The sequence below is a fragment of the Botryllus schlosseri genome, chromosome 16 (genome assembly GCF_051294905.1).
Source record: "Botryllus schlosseri isolate E-star chromosome 16, Bs_hap1, whole genome shotgun sequence".
Lineage (NCBI taxonomy): Eukaryota > Metazoa > Chordata > Ascidiacea > Stolidobranchia > Styelidae > Botryllus > Botryllus schlosseri.
The window spans coordinates 11289083-11309462 of record NC_137251.1 but is presented as its reverse complement, the minus strand read 5'-3'; the positions used below and the strand labels follow the sequence as shown (position 1 = coordinate 11309462).

The window sequence follows — 20380 nt, the reverse complement described above, 5'->3', positions numbered from 1 at the left end:
TTTCTGCAAAGCACAATCGCTAAGTACGGTGACATGTGTATGGTCGAAAAATACCAAATTGTGTTGAATGTAGAGTAGAACTGTGACAGTGTTTCCTTTGTTCTTGCATAAAAGGTAGGCTACATATCTCAACTTTCAGCATCGTACACGCTTTATATAGTCATGAGCTGGGTTGCAACCAAGTCGCATGGTGCCGAGTCACAAGTCAATCTCACTTTTGCAGTTTTGACTCGAGTCCAAATCATTCTGTTCACTATTCAGTTTTGAGTTCATCGGGTTCAACCCATTTTTTTCAACTCTGCTCTAGAGATATATAATGGCTCTTGTTCAGTCGCCGCAAATATCTACTTGCCCGTCAACGCAAAGGAAGGTTCGAGATATGGAGACGAGATGGCTCAAGTCCGGTCGGAGCTTTTCCAAGCCAACGAGAAGATTGCGCAACTCCAGACGCAACTGGAAGCCGAGATGAAAGTGAAAGAAAATTACGCCGGTATGTTCTGCATTGGCTGGTTTTACCAAACTTCTCTTGAAGTATATTATGGTATGGCCTTATCACATGTTTCATTTCATTCATTATCTACTACCACCATACAGAAAGCATCTAACTTGAGATCATCAGAAAAGATTCTTGGTGGTGCAGGCAGAACTTCGATACACAATCGAAGAACTTATTCGTATTGAAATGAGCCCGAATCTCTCTGTTGACACTTGTCAGGGGTAACCCATCAGCAGCTAGTAGACAATTGGAAAGAACATTGTAGATTAACAGTCCACGGATGTCCTATCGTCGATAGCATTTGTGACTTCCATAATAATCCAATGTGTCTTTTTATTCAGCGGCCGCTCAGGAACTAGAACGATTAAACGACCGTTTGTCAGAATCATCGACGCAGACAGAATTGCTCGCGAGTATGATCGGCGAAATGGAACAAACTATCGCCGAGAGAGATGTTGAGGTTTGTGATTTGCTTCACTCTGTGTTACAGCGAGAGATCACATTGAATTCATTTCAATCCTAATCTTGTATTTTTTGGGTTGACTAAATTCGATAGAACTCCTTTAATATCAGAAAGCGAAGAGATGAGCCAAAATTCCAGTGTACAGACTCTTGAAAAGAAAATTTGTAACAAAATCTTCACAAGATCTTGTGAAATTTGCCCTGATCGACGTCGGAAGTACTGTGAATCCTGTTTGGATGTGTGAAGTCGTTTTGTTTTAGATTCGAAACTTGTCGGAGGATCTTAAGAAGTCTGAAGAGCAATTGAAGTCCGCCAATGACCGTAACGAAGTCAACAAGGTTGAAGCGGAAGCCCTTCGGCACGCCGCAGACGAAGCAAATCAGTGCGCTTCAAGGTAATGGATACTGTCCGACACGGACCTTGCCCCTGATGCTAACCCAAGCTAACAGATTTCACTCCTAGCCTGAACACAAGCTAACCTTGTTCAATACCACAGGCTAACCTGGCCGCTAACACAAACTAACCTGACCTCTAACACAAACCGTCCTTACCCCTCACTTGTATTTTGAATCGGTCACCATTTCTGTGATTTGTCCTTATTCATGGAAATTCGGCCGTGACTGGTCCTAGGACTAGGGCCAAAATTGTTGACCCTTTGTTAGTGATCAGTAGGGCGATTTTTTTACCTAAAAAACGAAAGATTTTGATATTGAAAATTAACATTTTGACATATTATACTTTGAACCTAACGTATGCAAATTAGGTATATTCCCACGAAATGTTTGAATTGTACTACTTATCTTCATTTCTGGTTGGAACTGTCTGTCCTTACGAAGTAGTTTGGCCTGAAAAAACTTTATTGACTCAAAAAATGACAACTTTGTACTTTTTACTAAATTTATTTCAACGAAATCAGGCCCTATGAAGAATTCCAGTAGTTACATCACGTATTATGGTAGAAATAATTAAAATTTGTTGTAGTACAACAAAAGATGACCTTCCTACATTCTCGGATAGAAAGTGTCTGTCCTTACTAAGTAGCTTACCATGAATGGGGAAAGAACATACAACAGCAGCAGTTGTTGGCTGGCAACACTAAAGTTGTGCGTACACTGCTGGTTACACACCGTGTTGCTTCATTCTGACACTGGTGTCTGCATCACAATTTTTCATCATGCGCTTCTTGATATAAGTACTAATGCTCGCGCAGTCTTACTTAAGTTGGGATATTGCGGTACGTTGACCATGTCAACCTATTTGTTACATTTGAATGCTTATTATTTACAATGAGCAGACAATGGGCCGTCTACAACGGTAGGCCTATAAAGTAGGCTACAAGCTGTAAAATGTCAAATTATGAGTTCACCGACAGTGCAAAATCTATTATACAAACAAAATGCAGGTTGCAAAAATATTTTGACTTCGTAAACAATTTTGACATTTTTTGACCTAACTCTGCAATTTTGACAAAATTTTGACTTTTTTAACATGTAAAAAAATCACCCTAGTGATCAGTTTACTGAATCCGTGGTTTCCAGTCATCGAGAAGACCTGGACCGTGTCAAGGAAGAGCTCGACGAAAGCCAAGGCCTGGCCAAGACTCTCAAATCGGAACTGGCGCTCTACGAGAAGTACTACAAGAACGAAGGAGACGCAGGTATCCGGTTTTTGCAATGCATATTTGGTCGCCGTATCCATAAATAACTCGCTTAACGCATGACTGCACCTTTGGAAAACAGATACAGCTAAAAATCGTCATTATTGCGAAAATTATTAACAATTTCATATCTCACGTTTAATCGAAATCCAGCTTCGAAGTCTAATTGTTAACCCGAGATTATTTTTTTCTTTCAGACGGCAGAACTCGAAGGTCGTTTTGCGGACAGACCTCGAATCTGACCTTTGACCCGAAGCATTCGTCCACCCTACACGATGTCTCGCGGCACAGCTTCGAGCCGGACCACGCGTCGGACAGTCAATCGCGTTTCAGTCCGAACGGCCGCAGAAAAGACTCGGCACGATCGCAGCACAGGGGCCCGAGATCGGGGCCAGCTCACGGACAAAGCATAGACCCGGTCCGGTCTGACCCTGTTTTCGGGCGGGGCTCTGATTTTGGTAAATCGAGTGACCGCGGATTTGACCAGGTCGCCGGGCACGAGTCCCGGGCGGTGTTAGAATTTGACATTTCCGAGTTTCTGGACGAGATTCGTAGCTTGAGAGTTCAGCTGGAACGCAGCATCGAGATCAACTCTGCCCTGAGGAGGCAGCTACAGGAACAGCTGCGGCACGACAAGGACTGGGCCGGCGCGACCAGCCCAGGACGCACGACCACGATTAATATACACCACGTGTCGCCGAACGCGGGTGACCAGGTCGGACCGGACAGAAGCTCTCCGAGAGCGTGCGATTCGGTCGCGAAACGGAAATTGGATCTCTCGAGAGGTGAGGGGGTTGGGTGCTTAACACTAGCTTGCTTTCGAGTGGATGTTCTTTTAACGCTCCATTTTTTGTTCCCCGCCTAACTCACTCAGTTTTTAGTCCCTTGTAGCATGTAGATCAAGAGACAATGTAATGTGTTTCGCCGTGTTCCTAGTAACCTAACTAACTCAAAATTTGAAAACTACTAAAAATAGAAGGTCGTCACAAGCTTCCAAGTCACAAGTCAATTTGATTTTTGTAGTTTGGACTCGAGTCGAGTCATTTTCAATTCGACAACGGGGTCGAGTTTGAGTCGTAGTGCTTAGACGCGAGTCTGAGTCCTAGTCGTCGATTTCACCGTTGATTATTGAGATCAAGTCTAGTTCAATTCACCTCAGTAAACTTTTGGGTGATATCAAAGGCCCTGGATTCATAATACACTCATATTTCTCACTCTGGACATGTTTATTCGAGTAGTGGTCCTGATGCAGGAGAATTGAATCAAGTAACATACAACGTCTTGAGTCGTATGACTTGGTAGAGTCATTTGCCATTGTTAAGAAAATGACTCAAGTCAAGTCGAGTGAACAGGAAATTACCTTCGCCCTCGTTGGTATCTGGACTACTTGGTGAGCTACCAATACTTCCGGCCGGTCAATTAATTCAAAAATAAAGACAGGTCTTATAAATAAAGATAATGCAGTTTCAACATTGGCCTTTCACGGACCCCTAAAACTATTCCTTGTTAATTAACTACTACTAACTACTACCCCTGGCGTGGATTTAACAGTAACATCGCGTTTGTTCAGACACAATCGGGCACCGCCCCATGACCCCTCCTCCGTCTGCCTCCTCTTACGGCAACGAAAGCTTTGAATTCGCGGCGCCGCCGAAACACGATTCGCGAAATTCCGGACTTTCGCCGCTCGCCGGGAAATTTCCTTGTTACGACACGCATGGTAGAGGATCGTGCTAATATTGTTTTGTTGTTGTGTGTTTTGTGTTCTGTATTTCCAAGAGTTTATGTTACTAATGCGGTAAGCGGTCCTGCTTGTTTTTATTTGGTAGCGTGTGTCTACGTCTGTGTGTGTTAAATTCTTATTATGGCCGTTCTTACTTATTCTGTTGCTATATGCTAACGTAGCAGTGGCACGCAAAACGCCTGGTTTGATGCAACTGTGCAATTGCCCGTACTAGTGTCTCGTCGATAGCTTTTTCTCGCTATTTCCTGGTTTTCTACTACAGAACACCAACAGTTTTATCGCTATTCTTAAAAAGGGTGACTTTCAATTTCAGAGGTGGCCCTATTGCTTAGACTGGTGATTGTTTTTACCTTGAAGACAATTCAGGCTTCGTAAGCAGAAAAGGGCGTATTTTAACATTCTGAAATCCGCATTGGTATTTGAAATTTCGAACCTGAAAAATCATGTGATATTTACCTTTTCGTGAGAAGATCCTGCTAAAATTCGACTTTGAGGTCGATTTCAGATCCAGCTTTGCCTAATATCACTCGAATATTGCCCTAAGTCAACTGTACCATTCTACCGCGTCCAGGTTCGTATGTCATCGGCAACAGGAAGGACTACAAGGAATTGCGGCAGATCGTGTCCGACGGCAGGATGTTGCTGCACAAAATGGAATCGAAATCATCGGACCGCGCGTCATATCAGAAATCACCGCGTAAACACGTGAGTTAGAACCTCTCGCCAGAGCTGGGACCGGTTTTGTAGTTTTGTCGCAATGTTTTTTGCAGAGTGTCGGAGATCTTGGCAGCGACGTGAAGCTTTTGCAACGTACGATGGACGATTGCAGACGCTTGTTGAAATTGTTCTGGCCGGCTTCCGTGCCACAGGTTGCGTTTTCGTCGACTGACGTCGAGGATCAGACGTAAGGGAATTTTGGAATTCTAATATTCTGATGTAATTTGGAAAAGACAAAAATTTATCAGATGTCCAATTCTGCGTTTTCAAGTCATTATTTCTTCTTCAGGCACGCGTCAAGGCGTCTGTCCGACGCCTCTTCAGACATATCGAAAGTCACGAGGGACGCAGGTTTCGCTTCAGACACTTCTATCAATTCGGAGGTACTTTTTCGAGACGTTCTTGCCATTGTTAACTTTGTAATATGTTTGCTGACGTGAACTAGGACTGCTGTGTCGTTTTGCGGCCTGAATAGTACTGTGGCTCGTGGAATTCTTGTTCTGTCGATGCTGGCTTTCGGCAAAGGCGGTCAAGTTGTCAGTGTTGCGTTATATCATTTCCTTTAGCTAGCCGAATACAGTAAGATGCAGACACTCAGGTGAAGCTAACTTACATAGGATCATGAAACCAATTATTGCATTGATACTCAGGTTATAGGCAAAAGTAACTCCATAAATTTCTGTACTAACACTGTGTACAGTTACAACAAGTAGAGGTATCAATTTACAGGACCTGTCAAATTAAATATATGGGAGGTTGGTCTAGGAGTCTCGTATGTTTAGCAGGTGATAGGATGGGGGGGCGGCTGTCTTCACAATTCCACTTATGGCTTTCTTGCCTTGCAGGCGGACGGCCTGCGTCGCGAGGTCAACAAACTCCACAAGCGTCTCTCGGCGCAGGATAAGTTACTGCAAAGCACCGTGGACCGGCTGCAGTCCGCCAACAGGCTGAAGGAAGGCATCGAACACGCCATCTTGAAACAGCTCACTGTGACCCACGACGTTTTGAAAAAGGCCCGCGGAAATTTGGAGGTCGGTTGGCAATTCTAGGGGTTCTAGTAAGGTAGATTTTTTCGAGATTGAGATTATATTCTCCTAGTTCCAACTTTTGTGTTCGTATTGCGTAACGTAATCGTATTGTAAAATAGTATGTTTCTTCTTTCAGGCTAAAACTGGCGATGAAAAGCCGAAAACAAAGCACTAGCGTCTGCGTTACAATTATTTATTTTATCGCTATGCTTCGCTACAATATTATATGTCTAGTTTGTGTTCAGAGTATTGGTTTCAATCTGTTTTCTGTGTGATTACAACGCCCAGCATCGGGCTCATAGTTACAGTCTTGGTCATATTTTACCTGCACCTTATAAACGCTACATCCGTTTGTTTGGCTTGATAAGATTCGCCAACTTGAAGTTAGTCCGTTGTTCCACCCGATTTTATGTTACATTACAGTATTTCGTTGTCTGCCGGGGCATGCCAATGCACCATATACTCCCGATACCGCGCGTGTCGAATTTGTGTTTGAATGTTTGAAATCGAGAAGTTGTTGCCCCGGCTTATCGTTAGTTGTCGCTTTTAGAATGGTAGATTCGATTTTATGACCCTCTCCGACAAAATGCAGTTGTTGAATGTCAATCAAACTGCTGGTTTTACGATGAGTTGATGCTATATTATCAGAGTATATAAGTTCAGTTGTAGGTTGTATCTTTACTTTGTGATCGCCTTTTTATCTAACTTTATCTTGTGCCTGCTGTGATACGCTCAACTGTCACTAGCCGATCGATTCTTGCTCATAAATACAAGCTCATATTCGTTTGTACCGATTTGCGTTAAGGAGAGAGTTTGCAGGGAGGGGTCGAGATTTGTAAAAATTATAGGACGAATGTTTTATCAGATTGCTGTGCTGTGGAGCGACGGACGCCTGAGTTAGGGGTTGTTTCAAGACTTAGAAAGTCTTCCAAGGCCATTTCTACGCCTTCTCTGTCCAAAGGAGCGGCGTACGCACAGATCGTGTGTGTAAATATCAGGGGTCGGTGTACATGCTGCAAAAAATACGTCTTATTCGTAGCCAGTTGAATGACGTTACTGTGTTGTCGGTGGTAAAAACCAACTATGCACTGGACCGTCGGTTACCCGCGCAGAGAAGCCGGACACGATATAGATTTGTGTAACATAGGGCTGGGGACGCGTATTTCATGATGAAGCCTTATCTCGGTGCTCTTCAACCTTTTTCGTCGTGGTACACCCTTTTAACATTTTCTCAAAACTCGTACACCCCTGACCGTATAATACACCGATAACGCCGGAAGCCGCATTTTGATTACATATACAATACGTCCGGATTCCAACGGGGATTCACCATGGCGCATGGACGACAAATGCTCATATGAAATTTGATACAGGGAACTTAACACCACGGAGAGCCCTTGTGGTGTTCTGTGCCTTCACTTATTTCTTGAGATATGCAATGCGCAAATTTCCTAACTGTAGAAGCAAAACATCCCAGCAGGCTTACAATATATAATTTATGTACCAAAATCGTGAGTATAAATGTCACGAAAAGACACTAGGATTATGTGTGTAGTCGCGCAGAGCGCGAAAATTTTGCCCCTTGAGTGGATTTCATCGAAAATGTTGGTAGTTTCACATATTATTGTCAAAATTTTATTAATTCTCAGCTCACGTGATCAGATTAACCCGTAGAGCTGATGGAGGGTGTTTTCGAAAATATTGGTTACAATACTAATGATGATGCATCTTGCGGTTCCTTTTAATCACTTAGTTGCATGTTGTTATTTCTTGGCCTCCCACCAGGATTGTTTGTTTGTTATTAATAATATTTTATTACACATCAATGACAGTGGTGATAATCGCCAGTTTAGAATTTGTGCGCCACGACCGTGCATTTCCTAAAGTTTAGTATTTTTGCTTTGGGTAATGAGGACGACTTTTGCTTGCACGCGCACTCCCATTCTTCATTCTCTCTCGCTAACGTGCGTCCACTTTCAGGACTTTGCTGCTGACTTTGAAGCTCGGTTAACTCTTCTTCTGGGCTTTTCAAGACGCTTCGTTAACAGGGGGTCGGCCACGAGGAGCCTAGATAAACCTCCGACACATAGAAACACGGCAGAGCCGAGACTAGAACCAGCAACAATTGGTTACATAATGACAGCCGCCAACACACGCTAATTTAAATATGTGTAGAAGATCGCAAAACTATGGTTATGCGGTTGAATGAGGCCGTACGTCCGCAGGTTGAGCACCCCTGACGTAGCCGAAATAAGAATGGACATTTGAGCAAGGCTGCAACGTATAGTAAATGATAATACGAATAAGGGCTCGAGGTCACTGGACCACCATCCAACGCAGTGGTTCGCAAACTCGACCCCGTGGCTGCGTAAGTAGGCTATGTATTCTGCATTATTCATAAGCTGGCCACAGAAAGCACAAATTCAAAATGTCCGAGATTTAGCGGGGGTTTCCTCGAGAATCATCAGACAGATATCGCAAGCTGAACACATGCTAACTCCACCCTGCTCTACTCGAAAAGGAAGTAATAAGTCCATTACCAAAGGTTGAATGATTAGAAACATTTGCTTATGACATCACATTGTACGATATTACACATCCAGTCATTCTGTTTTGAAGCATAAACTGGCGTATTTTTGTGATAGCTATAGTCATCGTGTCATCGGTTCATCATAATGTGGATCTGGTACACCCCTGTACACCCCATCCGAGTGGTACACCCTTTGAAAATTCTGGTACACCCTAGGGTGTACGAAAACCCCGGTTGAAGAGCACTGCCTTATCTTAACAAGTTTTCTGCGCGTGTCACTTATTACCTAGCGCAGTGGTTCTCAACCGGGGGTCCGCGAGACCTTTAAATTTTCAAAATGATTGATAATACTATTCTTTTTTAAATTAGGGAGTGCATCAGGCAGTTTTCCTCCACAACTGCTAAAACCTCATTACTCACATCATCAGAATAGTCGTCTGACATGAAATATCCCACTGTGCAAATTCATTTTAGTTGACAAATTGCCGATAACCTACTTATACAAACATATTGCTGTTTAGAGACGTTTTGTTGGGGTTTGTGGAAAAAATAAAAACATGGAGATAGTAAGATCAATCAGGGTGACTTCGTAATGTTTCGGAAACCTTTTCGATTTGAAGTTGTCAGTGTCATCAAATTAGTGAACAGTCGTTTGAAATAAAAACTTAAGTCTTTCCCAACGTAGGGATTGAACCCCTCCACGAAATTCATTTTATCCTTTGATATGCATATAACCGCTATTCCAGAATAACTTCAAGGTGAGATGCTAGATAAAATGACTATAGGCTGGACGTGATATGTTCATTAAAATATGTTTCTTCATTTGGGTGCCTTAATGCGATCACACCAAAAGTGTCGTCGGAAGCGTTACATTAGCCTCAATCTATCTTTGTGAAAATATATTTTCTGGACTCGTTGATATCAAATCGAAGACGCGTATAAGAAATACAGCTGCAAAATTAGCTTTGAAATAATAAAAGTCTACCCAATTTCTGCATAAATGATACAATGTTGTTGCTGTTATCACAAGCCTACAGTTCATATTTGCACAAGACAGATGACGATCGCACCAGAATTGAGTTAAATTTGAACAAAAACTTTAGGGGATCCGCGAGGGTCCCTGACAGTCAAAAAAGGGTCCGCGAAGCCAAAAAGGCTGAGCAGCACTGACCCAGCGGCTAGCACTGTGGACTTTGAAATTAACTTCGCGCGAAGAAATACAGCAAATATAGGTGTTACAAACGATGGCGACCTGAATTTTATAACCTTCGCGACCCATACAATCACTGTCTGATAAGTTATTTATGTATCTGTGGTGTGTAAGTTGGCTCGCGGTAGCCTATCTTATATGCCGCCGTTGTTTATGCTAAGGTTTTAATTGGTGGAGTACAGGCGAACGTTAAGCTGGTGTTTAATGGATGGACGAGACGCAATTTCTATGAATGGTCAAAACCTGTATCTTCATCCCCATTATCGCAGTCAAAATTGATTTATGGTGTGTTTTCTACGAAATATCATCCCCTCATCCTCTGTAGTGTTGCAGTATCTTGAATTAATCAAAATGCTGATCTTAATAGGTGGCGCACTTGTTTCAATTGTGCGGTGATTGGTGAATTGGTGCCCCACGCCAAATCCCTCAATGCCCATGCCCAGGCCCACCAATAGATATAATAAAAAAAACACTTGAGCATGTGAGCGAAATGTTCTCGAAAATATTGTGACTAAAAGATATACGGATCTATAAATATTTGGTAAATTGAATCTTCAAAGTCTGTCTTTCCCTCCCTCCTCGTCTTCATTGTCATCCTTGACGATTTTCGTTTTGCGCCTAAACGAGCAGGTAAGTGTGCAAGCTCCAGCAATAATCTGGAGACCAAGTGACGACCAAGACACAAAATACGACCATCCGAATCGCTCTGATATGTTGGTTGGAAGAAACATGTTCTCAATTTGCAATATAACCCGTGCTGTGAACGTGAGGTTCCCGATGATGGAACAAAGTGCTACAATCAATATTGAAACATATTAGTCGAGTCATGTTTTTGATCTTGGTGACGTAGAACTCACCGGAGCAGAAGAATAACATTCCTGATATGAACGCCGCTCCGCCATGACGGGTGATAATTGCGGCCAGACATACCAAGCAAGCAAATAAGATGAGCGAGTCCGACAACACGATGCAGACTATACTTGATCGTGAGTAATCTGCGATTAAGGCAAAATAGCATCTTTAAAATATAATGGAATTTGCTTCTACAGTAGCATATACCAACAATCTTGCTCACCTTCTATTGTCGTACTCGTAAAATCGTAATCCAAGGTGCAATTCCCAGCAACGATTTTGTTTTTAGCTGCTGTTATGATGAAAAACATAATATGTTAGCAAGGTAAACTCTTCTACTGTAGGCTCGTTTATACTAAACGCTAATGCAAATTCTACAATAACCATAATGTATAGCCTTATAGCTTAGGAGTGCGATGCGAGTATTTCTTGCGCGACTTGAGTAGGTCTAGATCAGTGGTTCCCAACCTTTTCCCACCCACGTACCATTTCGAGGTTTTATGCAGTGATCGCGTACCACCTATACATAAGTTACGCGCGCCGCAGGAGGTCAAAAATGTTTCCACCGTGTTAAGCTGCCGCAGGCAGCGAAACAGAAAATAAACTGCTCATTTTAAGGCGCAGTATATGATTTCTGTAGTGGATCCATGTGGAATTCTTGTGGTCAAATATATTTAAACGGAATTTGGTTAGGTAACAGTCCCAATGCTTTACGAATAGATCTCTTCCGCGTAGGCCGTCATTGGTGCGATTACTCCTACCCACGATGAAGACCTTGCCACGACGACGACGGCTTGAAAAACTCAAAATCAACCCCGCCTGAACTAATGACTCCCTTGGTTCGAGAAAAAACAATCTACTCGCGTACCACCTGGAAGGCCTAGGCGTACCACAGGTTGGGAACTACTGGTCTTAATATATCCGACATACATGATATACTACGTGGATCTCAATAGATAGGTATTCTAGATCAGAGCTCTTCAACCTTTAATGGAGTGCGATGCACCGTATAAGATTGCAGCTATGACTCGCGCACCCTTTTTAGAGTTACCGTCGGAGTGAGCAGATGCGATGACTGAACCGCTACGTGCAGTGTCATGCTTGCCATACACCCCTGCACTGTACATTTATGGAAGTAAAAGTTGGTGCATTTATCATATTTCCATAGTAGTGTGGGGTGTACATGAGGCGAAAGGCACTATCGTGTAATAAAGTGTGCTTCCACCCTCCTTCCAAAGGGTGTAGTGTACACTGTACGTACAGGAATCAAATACTAGGGATGGTGTGAACCTCTGAAAGGTTCAGGTTTGTGTGAACGCGAACCTTTTTGAAAGGTTCTGTGTGAACGCGAACGTGATCCTCATGACGTCACGTGACGTCATATTGCTAATTCGAACTCCAGATTTCAGTGAAGTGATTGCCTATATTAATGTACACGATACCTAAGGACGACTCGGACCACATAATCCCACGATACTGAAGTACATATTGACGTTTTAAACATCGCCAAATGTATCAATTGGGACAATCAAATTATGAAGTAATCCCATAAAATCATTATCTTCCGTCGATTTGTAAACAATTCCGACGAGGATTTGGAAGGGAATATAAGCTTACCCAGCGGTGGCTTTTGGGGTGGGCGAGGTGGACGGTCGCCCGGGGCCCCCCCTATTTGGATTTTGCGCTTTTTTTCAAGGAGAATGACGAATAAACATGGAAATCCGTGCACCAAGCAAGAATATGATTCCGTACAGATGTGTCAATCATCATCAAATCACTGCATTTGTTAGAAAAGTCCCGTATCCCGATAATCATCACGTCTCTGCATGCGGTAGAATTACTTAGTTTTGATGTAGTCTATCCTTGCACACATGAAAAATAGACATGGCCGAATCCAGCACCTGGGCAAACCGCTGCAATCGCGGATTGCTGCATTTCCCGCAAAGAAGCCTTTGGAGGAAGGAATTAATTCCAATTCTCAGGCATACACAATAATAGCATGTCCAATTTCGTGCTGAAATCAAAATGACCGTCGCGGAATTCTGGATCACGAATTATTGTTACCACGAGAACGTTGCACTTACTGGCGCAAGAACAACTTATTTTAGAGGATGAGAATCTGTATTTGGTAGGGTTACCATACGTCCTCTTTTAAGAGGATTTGTCCTCTTTTTTGAGATTTTGTTCATTTTTTGAGAATTTTGGTTAAATATATGGCAAAATCGACTTAGATACAGTAAATCAGCACCGAAGTAACGCTCCGGCGGGTATTTCGGGAGCTAGACCGGATAGTTGACCTTTTTTTTCTTTTTTTTAGTCAACCACCTGATAATGTGAAGGAAATAACTGTATTTTGGGCGCTGAGCGGGAAAGTTGACCTTTTTTTAGTCAACCGACCACGAAGTAGGAAAATTTTACCATTTTTTCAGGATTTTCCTCCGGTATTGCAAATTTGAAAAGTTTGAAAAAGTGTCCTCGTTTCAGATCTCAAAAATATGGTAACCCTAGTATTTGCCCGTGTAATCGTGAAAAGATAGGGCACTTGGGAAACTGCGACATTTTGAAATCCTTCGGGACCCACCTGAAATAGCTTCGCGAAGCACCGAAATACACCAACCCGTATGGAGATATATATCCCAGGGCTGTAGTGGGTTCTGTCATTGTGTAGGCTACCGCCATGTTGGATTTCTTGGGGTAGTGCACTAGCACGACAAAGGGGCCCACTACATCCCTGAGATATATCTACAATTCTACATAAGTATTGGTGTGTTTGACTTATATACGCCCTCTGAAGGGGTGCGTAAACACAATTTGATACCTGAAAGTGCCGCTCACCTGATTGAGGCTATACACCCCACGATATGGTGGAAATCTGATGAATACATCTAGTTTCACGAGCATAGATTTACTGTTTGTGCTGTACAGTTTACGCTATTAGCAAAAAGAGTGTGTCTTTACCAGTGTTGGGATCAAGTCACTAACTTCGAGTCACGAGTCATCTCGAGTCATTGCAGATTTTGACTCGAGTCAAGTCAAGTCAAGTCACGAGTCAAGTCACTAGTCGAGTCAAGTTGAATTTTCCAAGTACGATATATGATTCAAGGTCATTGCATTTTGCTTGCTGTTTTGAATACAGACGGAGTCCTCATTTATTCTGAGTCAAGGAACGAATAAAGAGTTGATTATACACGCAAGATGGCGCTCTATCGCTCATGCATACGTAGAACTGCCAAACTGCGCAAGTATAGCGGTATAGCCTCAGTCTATAATAGGGGCGAGAAAACTGCGACTCGCGAGCCGCATGCTGCTATTTGAGTCTTTGATTGCGGGCCTACAATGAGTGTGCAATGTGCATTCTGTGATAGTGAACGTAAGCCACTGTGCGGTGCCTTTTCCGTCCAGATTCGCCCAATAATCACAACGCTAGAATTGAAACGTCATTACGAAACCAAACACCAAAACCATGTTAGTCAAGATTTACCCAAAGTATATTATGATTACCGAGCTCCGCACTATCAGTCCGATTTCAAACACCTTGAAGCCTAGATGGAGACGCATCGTCTTATACCACACAATAATAAACTTCACTCGATACCCTACATTTCCTCATGACGAATTAAATTAGTATATATAAATTTTTGTGTTGATACTCTTTTAAGGCAACGATCTTTGATATGCGACTGGTGCGTGAAGAAGCTCTGCCCAGTGCCCACCCCTGTTCTATAATTATCAGCCGAAATATAGGATAGCATATGAAGTATCAGAAAATTCAATAAAATGATATGGAGCAATACCCTATACCCACATTTATATTCATGATATAGCCTACAATTATAAACGTATGAATGATATTCGTTCGATTTAAAGCACGCAAGAGGGCTGGTGGAGGTGAGCAAGTTTACGACAACGTAGGCTAGAAGATCCAATCTCTGCGTCAACGATCAATTCATTGGTGATGTAACAATGGAGACTAGGTAAAACTCGCACAATCAGTGAGTGATCAGTTAACAATCCGAACTTATACAAGATATGGCGATTTAGTAGACAGCGATTGCTTGATGACTTGAAATTGACTCGTAAATTTTGCTTCGAGTCACGAGTCAATCTGCATTTTTGAAGCGTCGAGTCAAGTCAAGTCAAGTTATTTTTACAAAGTAACCCGAGTCAAGTCAAGTCATACCAAAAAGTGACTTGAGTCTGACTCGAGTCAAGTCATGACTCGAGTCATCCCAACACTGGTCTTTACAACCTTGCACCACTCCTTATATACGGGTGTGAATATACACCCATGGCACACGAAAGTAGAATCTACCTCAGACTTATACCGCGAACGTAGCAAGGTATATGCACGCAGGCACGGTAGGATTTATGACCGCGATATTATTCTGCTATAGGTTTTATTTTCGTGTACCACCATTTTCAGCCTTTTGGTTGTGAATACACACTTTCGCCAAGAGTGTGCTTCCTTTCGTACTATTGCACCCCATGCAGATTTCCATGCACCCTTGGGGGCACCGTGCACTCCGGGAAGAGCACTGTTCTAGATATATCCCTGATAACATCGCAAAAACGGGATCATTCAATATCGACAAATTATTACGTATCACAGTAAATATTAATCGTGACCAAGTTATATATCCTAAATTGAATTAATCAATAGCATTTAGTCGTAACCTGCGGTTGGTGGGATTTCGTTGTCATAGCAAGTCAGGAACAGTCCCGTGTGAAATGGGAATGGGTACGGATCCTCTTGGGCGAACCCAGGAAGTGAACTGCTGTTTCGAACCTCTTCCGTAAGCAACTGAAACCAATACGTCGAGCTTGTGGCGATCACAGCCGCTACCAAGGATACAACACCAAAACATCCAGCTACAATTAGCCTTGTTCTGTTCATCTAAAAGCAATAGTGTTATGCAGCCATTTCTGTAACGTAATTAAACACGTCTATAGTATACACTCTTTATCATTATTTTGCACCGCGGCGTCCGGCTCATAAATAACAACAACATTTATGACATATTCTATAGGGCAAGTTTTTGCAACTTTCGCAACTTTTTTTACAGCTTCCGACAGCTTCCTAAATACTCAGAAGTTATGTCGTATGGTGTTTTAAGCTGTTTTGGGGATTCTTATACTGCAACTTTTTGCAACTTTTCTCCATTTTTTTCATGCGACTTTTTGCAACTTCTTTCGATTTCTCATGCAACTAACTTTTAAATGGAAATATTTGGCACTATATGCAGGGTTACCATATTTTGGAATCGGGAAAGGACGACACTTCTTCAAAATTTTCAAACTCAGAATACCGGTGAAAAATCCTGAAAAAGTGGTAAATTTCTACCACTTCGTAGTCGGTCATCTTTTTCGTTCGGTGCCCAAAATAAAGTTTTTCTTTCACATTGTCGGGTGGTTGACTAAAAAAAGGTCAACTTTTGCTCAGCTCCCGAAATACCCGCCGGAGCGTCACTTCGGTGCTGGTTTACGGCATCTCAGTCCAATTTTGCTATAAATTTGACCAAAATTCCTAAAAAAGAGGACAAAATATCAAAAAGGGGGACATTTAGGCGTCCTCGGAGGACATTTTCAAAAACCCGAAAAAGGACGATAAATCCTCACTGTCGTTTAAATTTGAGGTCCTTTCTGATATGACTTACATTCGGGCTAGACCGCCGAAAATGATATTTTCACTAGGTCAATTTTTTCTGGCTATTGATTTTGTTGAAGTCGCCAACACTGAGTTTTGCTTCGGTGCCTTGGATACGGATCGATTCGAGTATCTCCTACATAATAATTTCAAGGAACTTGTCCATAAATACAACATTTTAGTGCAACTTTGTGAAAAATAAATACAACTTTTTACTACTAGTTGCTGACGATTACCCCTGACGAGTGTCAGCCGAAAATATTCGGGTTCATTTCAATATGAATATACTATTTAATTGCAACATTTGTGAAAAATAAATGCAGCTTTCCACAGATTTAACGAAACAAAAACTTGCCCTATTATCTTAGGATACAGTACTAAATTGACCCTCTTACTGGTATCTCGGGGGAAGTCTATCATAGCAACAGTCTTCACATACAGTCCACTCACTAAAGCGACTGATATACATTGCCTATACGTGGCCTATACATCACACCCTTGTTTCTAATACTAATTTATTTGCGATCTTGACAATGATGAATTTTTGCTTGCAATGTATAGACACGAAAAGAATGGATTCGAAACTGCCTTCATTGCGTTTCATTTATGATAATGTACAGTACACACCAGATGGATACGCTTTGACACCATAACGCTATATACGCACCTATTTTCGAAGCGTACGCATCCACTCTACATACGCCGTTTCAAAGATTACCACCGTACTCAACTATGCCACTGATGTGACTATCGATTTCTAGTTGATACTTTGTTATCAACTCCGCATCTGAAGCGCTCTTCACAAATTAAACGCCATATCAAATATTTTTGATACCATAAATTGTGCCACAAATTCGACGCAGATGTTTATAGTTACTATCTGGATGATGCCACGAATGTGACCTCGGTGCCGATTTTTTTGTAAATTCTATAATAGCGATAATGTTCCGGCTTTAGGTTCATTAATCCCGGGAAATATATGAATCCAAAGAAGATTGTTGCGTACAAGACAAAACAGTAGATAGTGTCTATTATACCAAAAATTTTTATAGTGCCGATGCCGTGTAAGATCAATTCTTTCATGGATCATATATTTAGTAGAGATAAGCATATCAGTTTGGTTGGATTTTACGTATCGGGGTACCTTGGGGGACATTGGGTCATATTCCCAGCCGAACCGCGATTATCCAAACTACCATCAGAGTCCCCTTTTCATACGCAATAAGTCCTAATCTTGGTCTTGACAGGCCGTGTGAATGGGGGACTGTGCTCTGGTGGCGCGAGTCAGTATCGGGGGGTACAGTAGTATCTCACTAAATTCCGGAAAACATCTGGTAACTCAAACCAAACGAAAAGTAGTGGCAGCGGTGGGATTCGAACCCACGCCATCGAAATGACTGGTGCCTTAAACCAGCGCCTTAGACCACTCGGCCACGCTACCGCCGATAGTGGGCTCACAATTTGTAGAATCAATTAAAAACACGTGTAATAAAATCAGGAGTGGGTCCTTGATGTTCATAAATTTAATAACCGGTAATTACTTTACCAAAACATAATTGGTGGCTGGGGATAATTTGCAAGGATAAACTCCCAACGGATCGTTGACCCTAAAGCTATTGCGTTTCCAAGTTCCAAAGGTTCGCCAGAGCGACATGTATGCATATTTGATTAGTGGAAATAAAATAAAATGGAAAAGTAAGTCTCATAATGTTTGCAAATATAATGGAACAGCCAATAGCTACACCTAAGCAAATATAGCTCATTCAAAGCATCAAGAATGAATTACACAATGAACTAGGCTGTTTTTCCAATAATGCGAGAATGGTAGAGCCAATTTGACAAATTTGCGAACATTTAGAGACAATGCTTCGCCGAAATTTCGATGTCGTACAAGATATTTTTACAAAATGAGTTTAATAGTTTTGTGGACAAAACAGGGCTGTGCGTATTTGTCCCTAAAATGGGCAGGAAAGAATCCGTGCCGGGGTGACAAAAGATACGGCAACATGGACGTAGTAACCGATGGCAAACATTTGTATTAACTAATGACATCCGATACAATTAAATTTCTTTGTGGCTAAATCAATTTCAGGTATGACGGATAGTTGAAAGATGATCGTATCGGATGTCATCAAATATTATTTCTGCATAATCTTCAAAGCCACAATAGGAGGTATTTTCGATTTAATTTCTCGTCAATTTGAAATGTACGGGCTCTCCAACTGAAAGTGCCGGTATAGTGCGATCTAATCTCTATTATCCCACAAGTGTAATGCGTGCGCGAAATTGTTATTTGTGGCGGGTGCCATGCTGCCGTTAACATTGCATGGTTACCTAGTTTATGTGGCAGTCGCTTGCGTATCTGATAAAGGCCGAAGTTGGCAGATGGAAAGTTTCCGGAAGAAAGTTGCATTCTATTTTCTTGACATATAATGAAAATATTTGAGCTAATTACAGTGCCGAGGCCAAACAAATCGCGGGTTGGACCCAACCCAGGGACGTGTTATTAACTAGAATTTGAGGTTAAACGGCGGTTTAAAATACACCACAAATGCTGAAATGTGCTACTATCAAGACCTTGTATACAGGGATATCAACAGGGATCTGACCTTGTGCTCATCAATCGTCTTTAAATCGCGAATCGTTTGAATTAATGCTGGACTTTTTACGCTGGTGAACCAGTATCAGTATCGGTCGTATCAGACCTTAAGAATTTTATCATTTCACAACACCACAAGATTGCGATACGATGAAAAGATAGGGAGGTGTCGAAATGACTTGGAGTAGTCTCTGAAATCAGGGCCTAAGGCCGAGGCGATGTAAGTAAGAGGCATGCACAAATTGCACAATGCACATGCACAATAGGGCTCTTCAAAAATGACTTTTTTTTCTCAAATCCTACTGGCTACTTGATAAAATTGTTAGGTTACCTAATTTAAGCCTACACACAAAATTTGGTTCAATTCCAGCCAGTAACCGCTTTGCTACAGGAGAAGAAAGTTTCCATTTATTATATAAAAATAAATGATAGAAAATTTGAAAATTTTCTGTTCACCCCATGAAAGTGTTAGGCTGTCTATAGAAACGATGCTCACCAAATTTTGTTCAATTCCAACCGGTGGATACGGAGTTATTGCCGACGAAAAATTTGGATTTGAATAAAATAGTATTTACGGTGACCGATTCTTTGTTTATTTATTATAGTTGTGCTCACCGTAAATACTATTTTATTCAAATCAAAATTTTTCGACGGCAATAACTCCGCTTGCACTGTTTGGAATTGAACCGAATTTGGTGAGGATCGTTTCTATAGACAGCCTAACACTTTCATGGGGTAGACAGAAAATTTTCAAATTTTTTATGATTTATTTTTATATAATAAATAGAAACTTTCTTCTCCTGTAGCAAAGCGGTTACTGGCTGCAATTGAACCAAATTTTGTGTGTAGGCTTAAATTAGGTAACCTAACAATTTTATCAAGTAGCCAGTACGATTTGAGAAAAAAAAGTCATTTTTGAAGAGCTCTAATGCACAATTACATACTGAATGGAATGAAATAAGGGATGCCAGCGTTATTCGCTATATGCGTTTGCGTTATATCTTTTCATATTATCTCAATCATATGTTCTTTTGATCCGATTAAAATTTCAATAAAACGACTGATTGACTGACTGATTGATTGATTGATTGATTGTGAGCGCTGACCGATTTTTTCCGTCCATCAGTAAATTTAAAACAAAGATTCGCTATGCACCAAATCATAAATAGCAGTGGCAGTGCCTGATGCTGAGAAGCGATGGCCTCGTCGTAATATAGTAAATACGAACTAAATGAGGTTGTTTACGTCGAGGCTCAGACATCCAAGGAAGGTTACTGACAACATCAAGGCGCACCGGCCTTTACTGTGGAAACTGCAAACGTTGGAACAATTATCATCACCGCCACGACTAGCTCGGGATCGAACCCGGTACCTCTCACTTCATACCGCGCAGACTTCATGCCCGCGCCACTCACTATTCGAGAGAGGTGTCCGGTACTT

At 41.8% G+C, this 20380-nt stretch overlaps 2 protein-coding genes and 1 non-coding gene across 12 annotated transcripts in view; 1 reads left to right on the top strand and 2 right to left on the bottom strand.

Moving 5' to 3' along the window:
* LOC145459471 (uncharacterized) overlaps positions 1 to 6895 on the top strand; it is a 39660-nt gene extending 32765 nt beyond the window's left edge. For 8 of the 9 annotated variants that reach the window (XM_080338107.1, XM_080338109.1, XM_080338108.1 and 5 more), the window contains 11 exons: positions 332 to 490; positions 838 to 956; positions 1220 to 1353; positions 2498 to 2616; positions 2814 to 3401; positions 4187 to 4336; positions 4932 to 5065; positions 5131 to 5264; positions 5367 to 5460; positions 5923 to 6108; positions 6242 to 6895. In XM_080338107.1, the coding sequence (XP_080194233.1) occupies positions 332 to 490; positions 838 to 956; positions 1220 to 1353; positions 2498 to 2616; positions 2814 to 3401; positions 4187 to 4336; positions 4932 to 5065; positions 5131 to 5264; positions 5367 to 5460; positions 5923 to 6108; positions 6242 to 6280 (1856 nt within the window). In that variant the 3' untranslated portion in view covers positions 6281 to 6895. The remainder of the gene's footprint in view (positions 1 to 331; positions 491 to 837; positions 957 to 1219; positions 1354 to 2497; positions 2617 to 2813; positions 3402 to 4186; positions 4337 to 4931; positions 5066 to 5130; positions 5265 to 5366; positions 5461 to 5922; positions 6109 to 6241) is intronic. The other variant, XM_080338113.1, reaches the window with a different exon arrangement.
* Positions 6896 to 10318: 3423 nt separating this feature from the next.
* On the bottom strand, positions 10319 to 17096 carry LOC145459076 (uncharacterized). 2 transcript variants are annotated; one of them, XM_080337669.1, is made up of 5 exons: positions 17009 to 17096; positions 15372 to 15591; positions 10921 to 10989; positions 10703 to 10840; positions 10319 to 10638 (listed from the first exon to the last, which is right to left on the bottom strand). In XM_080337669.1, the coding sequence occupies exons 2-5, from the start codon at positions 15589 to 15591 to the stop codon at positions 10400 to 10402; spliced, it is 666 nt and encodes a 221-aa protein (XP_080193795.1). In that variant the 5' UTR covers positions 17009 to 17096; the 3' UTR covers positions 10319 to 10399. The 2 variants fall into 2 exon arrangements, with proteins under 2 accessions (XP_080193795.1, XP_080193794.1); XM_080337668.1 differs by lacking the exon at positions 17009 to 17096 and having other exon boundaries at positions 15372 to 15945.
* Positions 17097 to 17700: 604 nt separating this feature from the next.
* On the bottom strand, positions 17701 to 17782 carry Trnal-aag (transfer RNA leucine (anticodon AAG)). The gene has a single exon. It is a non-coding gene; the product is annotated as a tRNA-Leu (tRNA).
* Positions 17783 to 20380: the final 2598 nt, after the last annotated feature.

Bases quoted from the DNA above. Each gene is read 5' to 3' on its own strand.
- LOC145459076 (XM_080337669.1), bottom strand. From the start codon at position 15,591: ATGAACAGAACAAGGCTAATTGTAGCTGGATGTTTTGGTGTTGTATCC. The intron at 10,990-15,371 runs GTTACGACTAAA...TCATCATAACAG, and splicing joins CGAAATCCCACCAACCGCAG to CAGCTAAAAACAAAATCGTT. The intron at 10,841-10,920 runs GTGAGCAAGATT...CCTTAATCGCAG, and splicing joins TACGAGTACGACAATAGAAG to ATTACTCACGATCAAGTATA.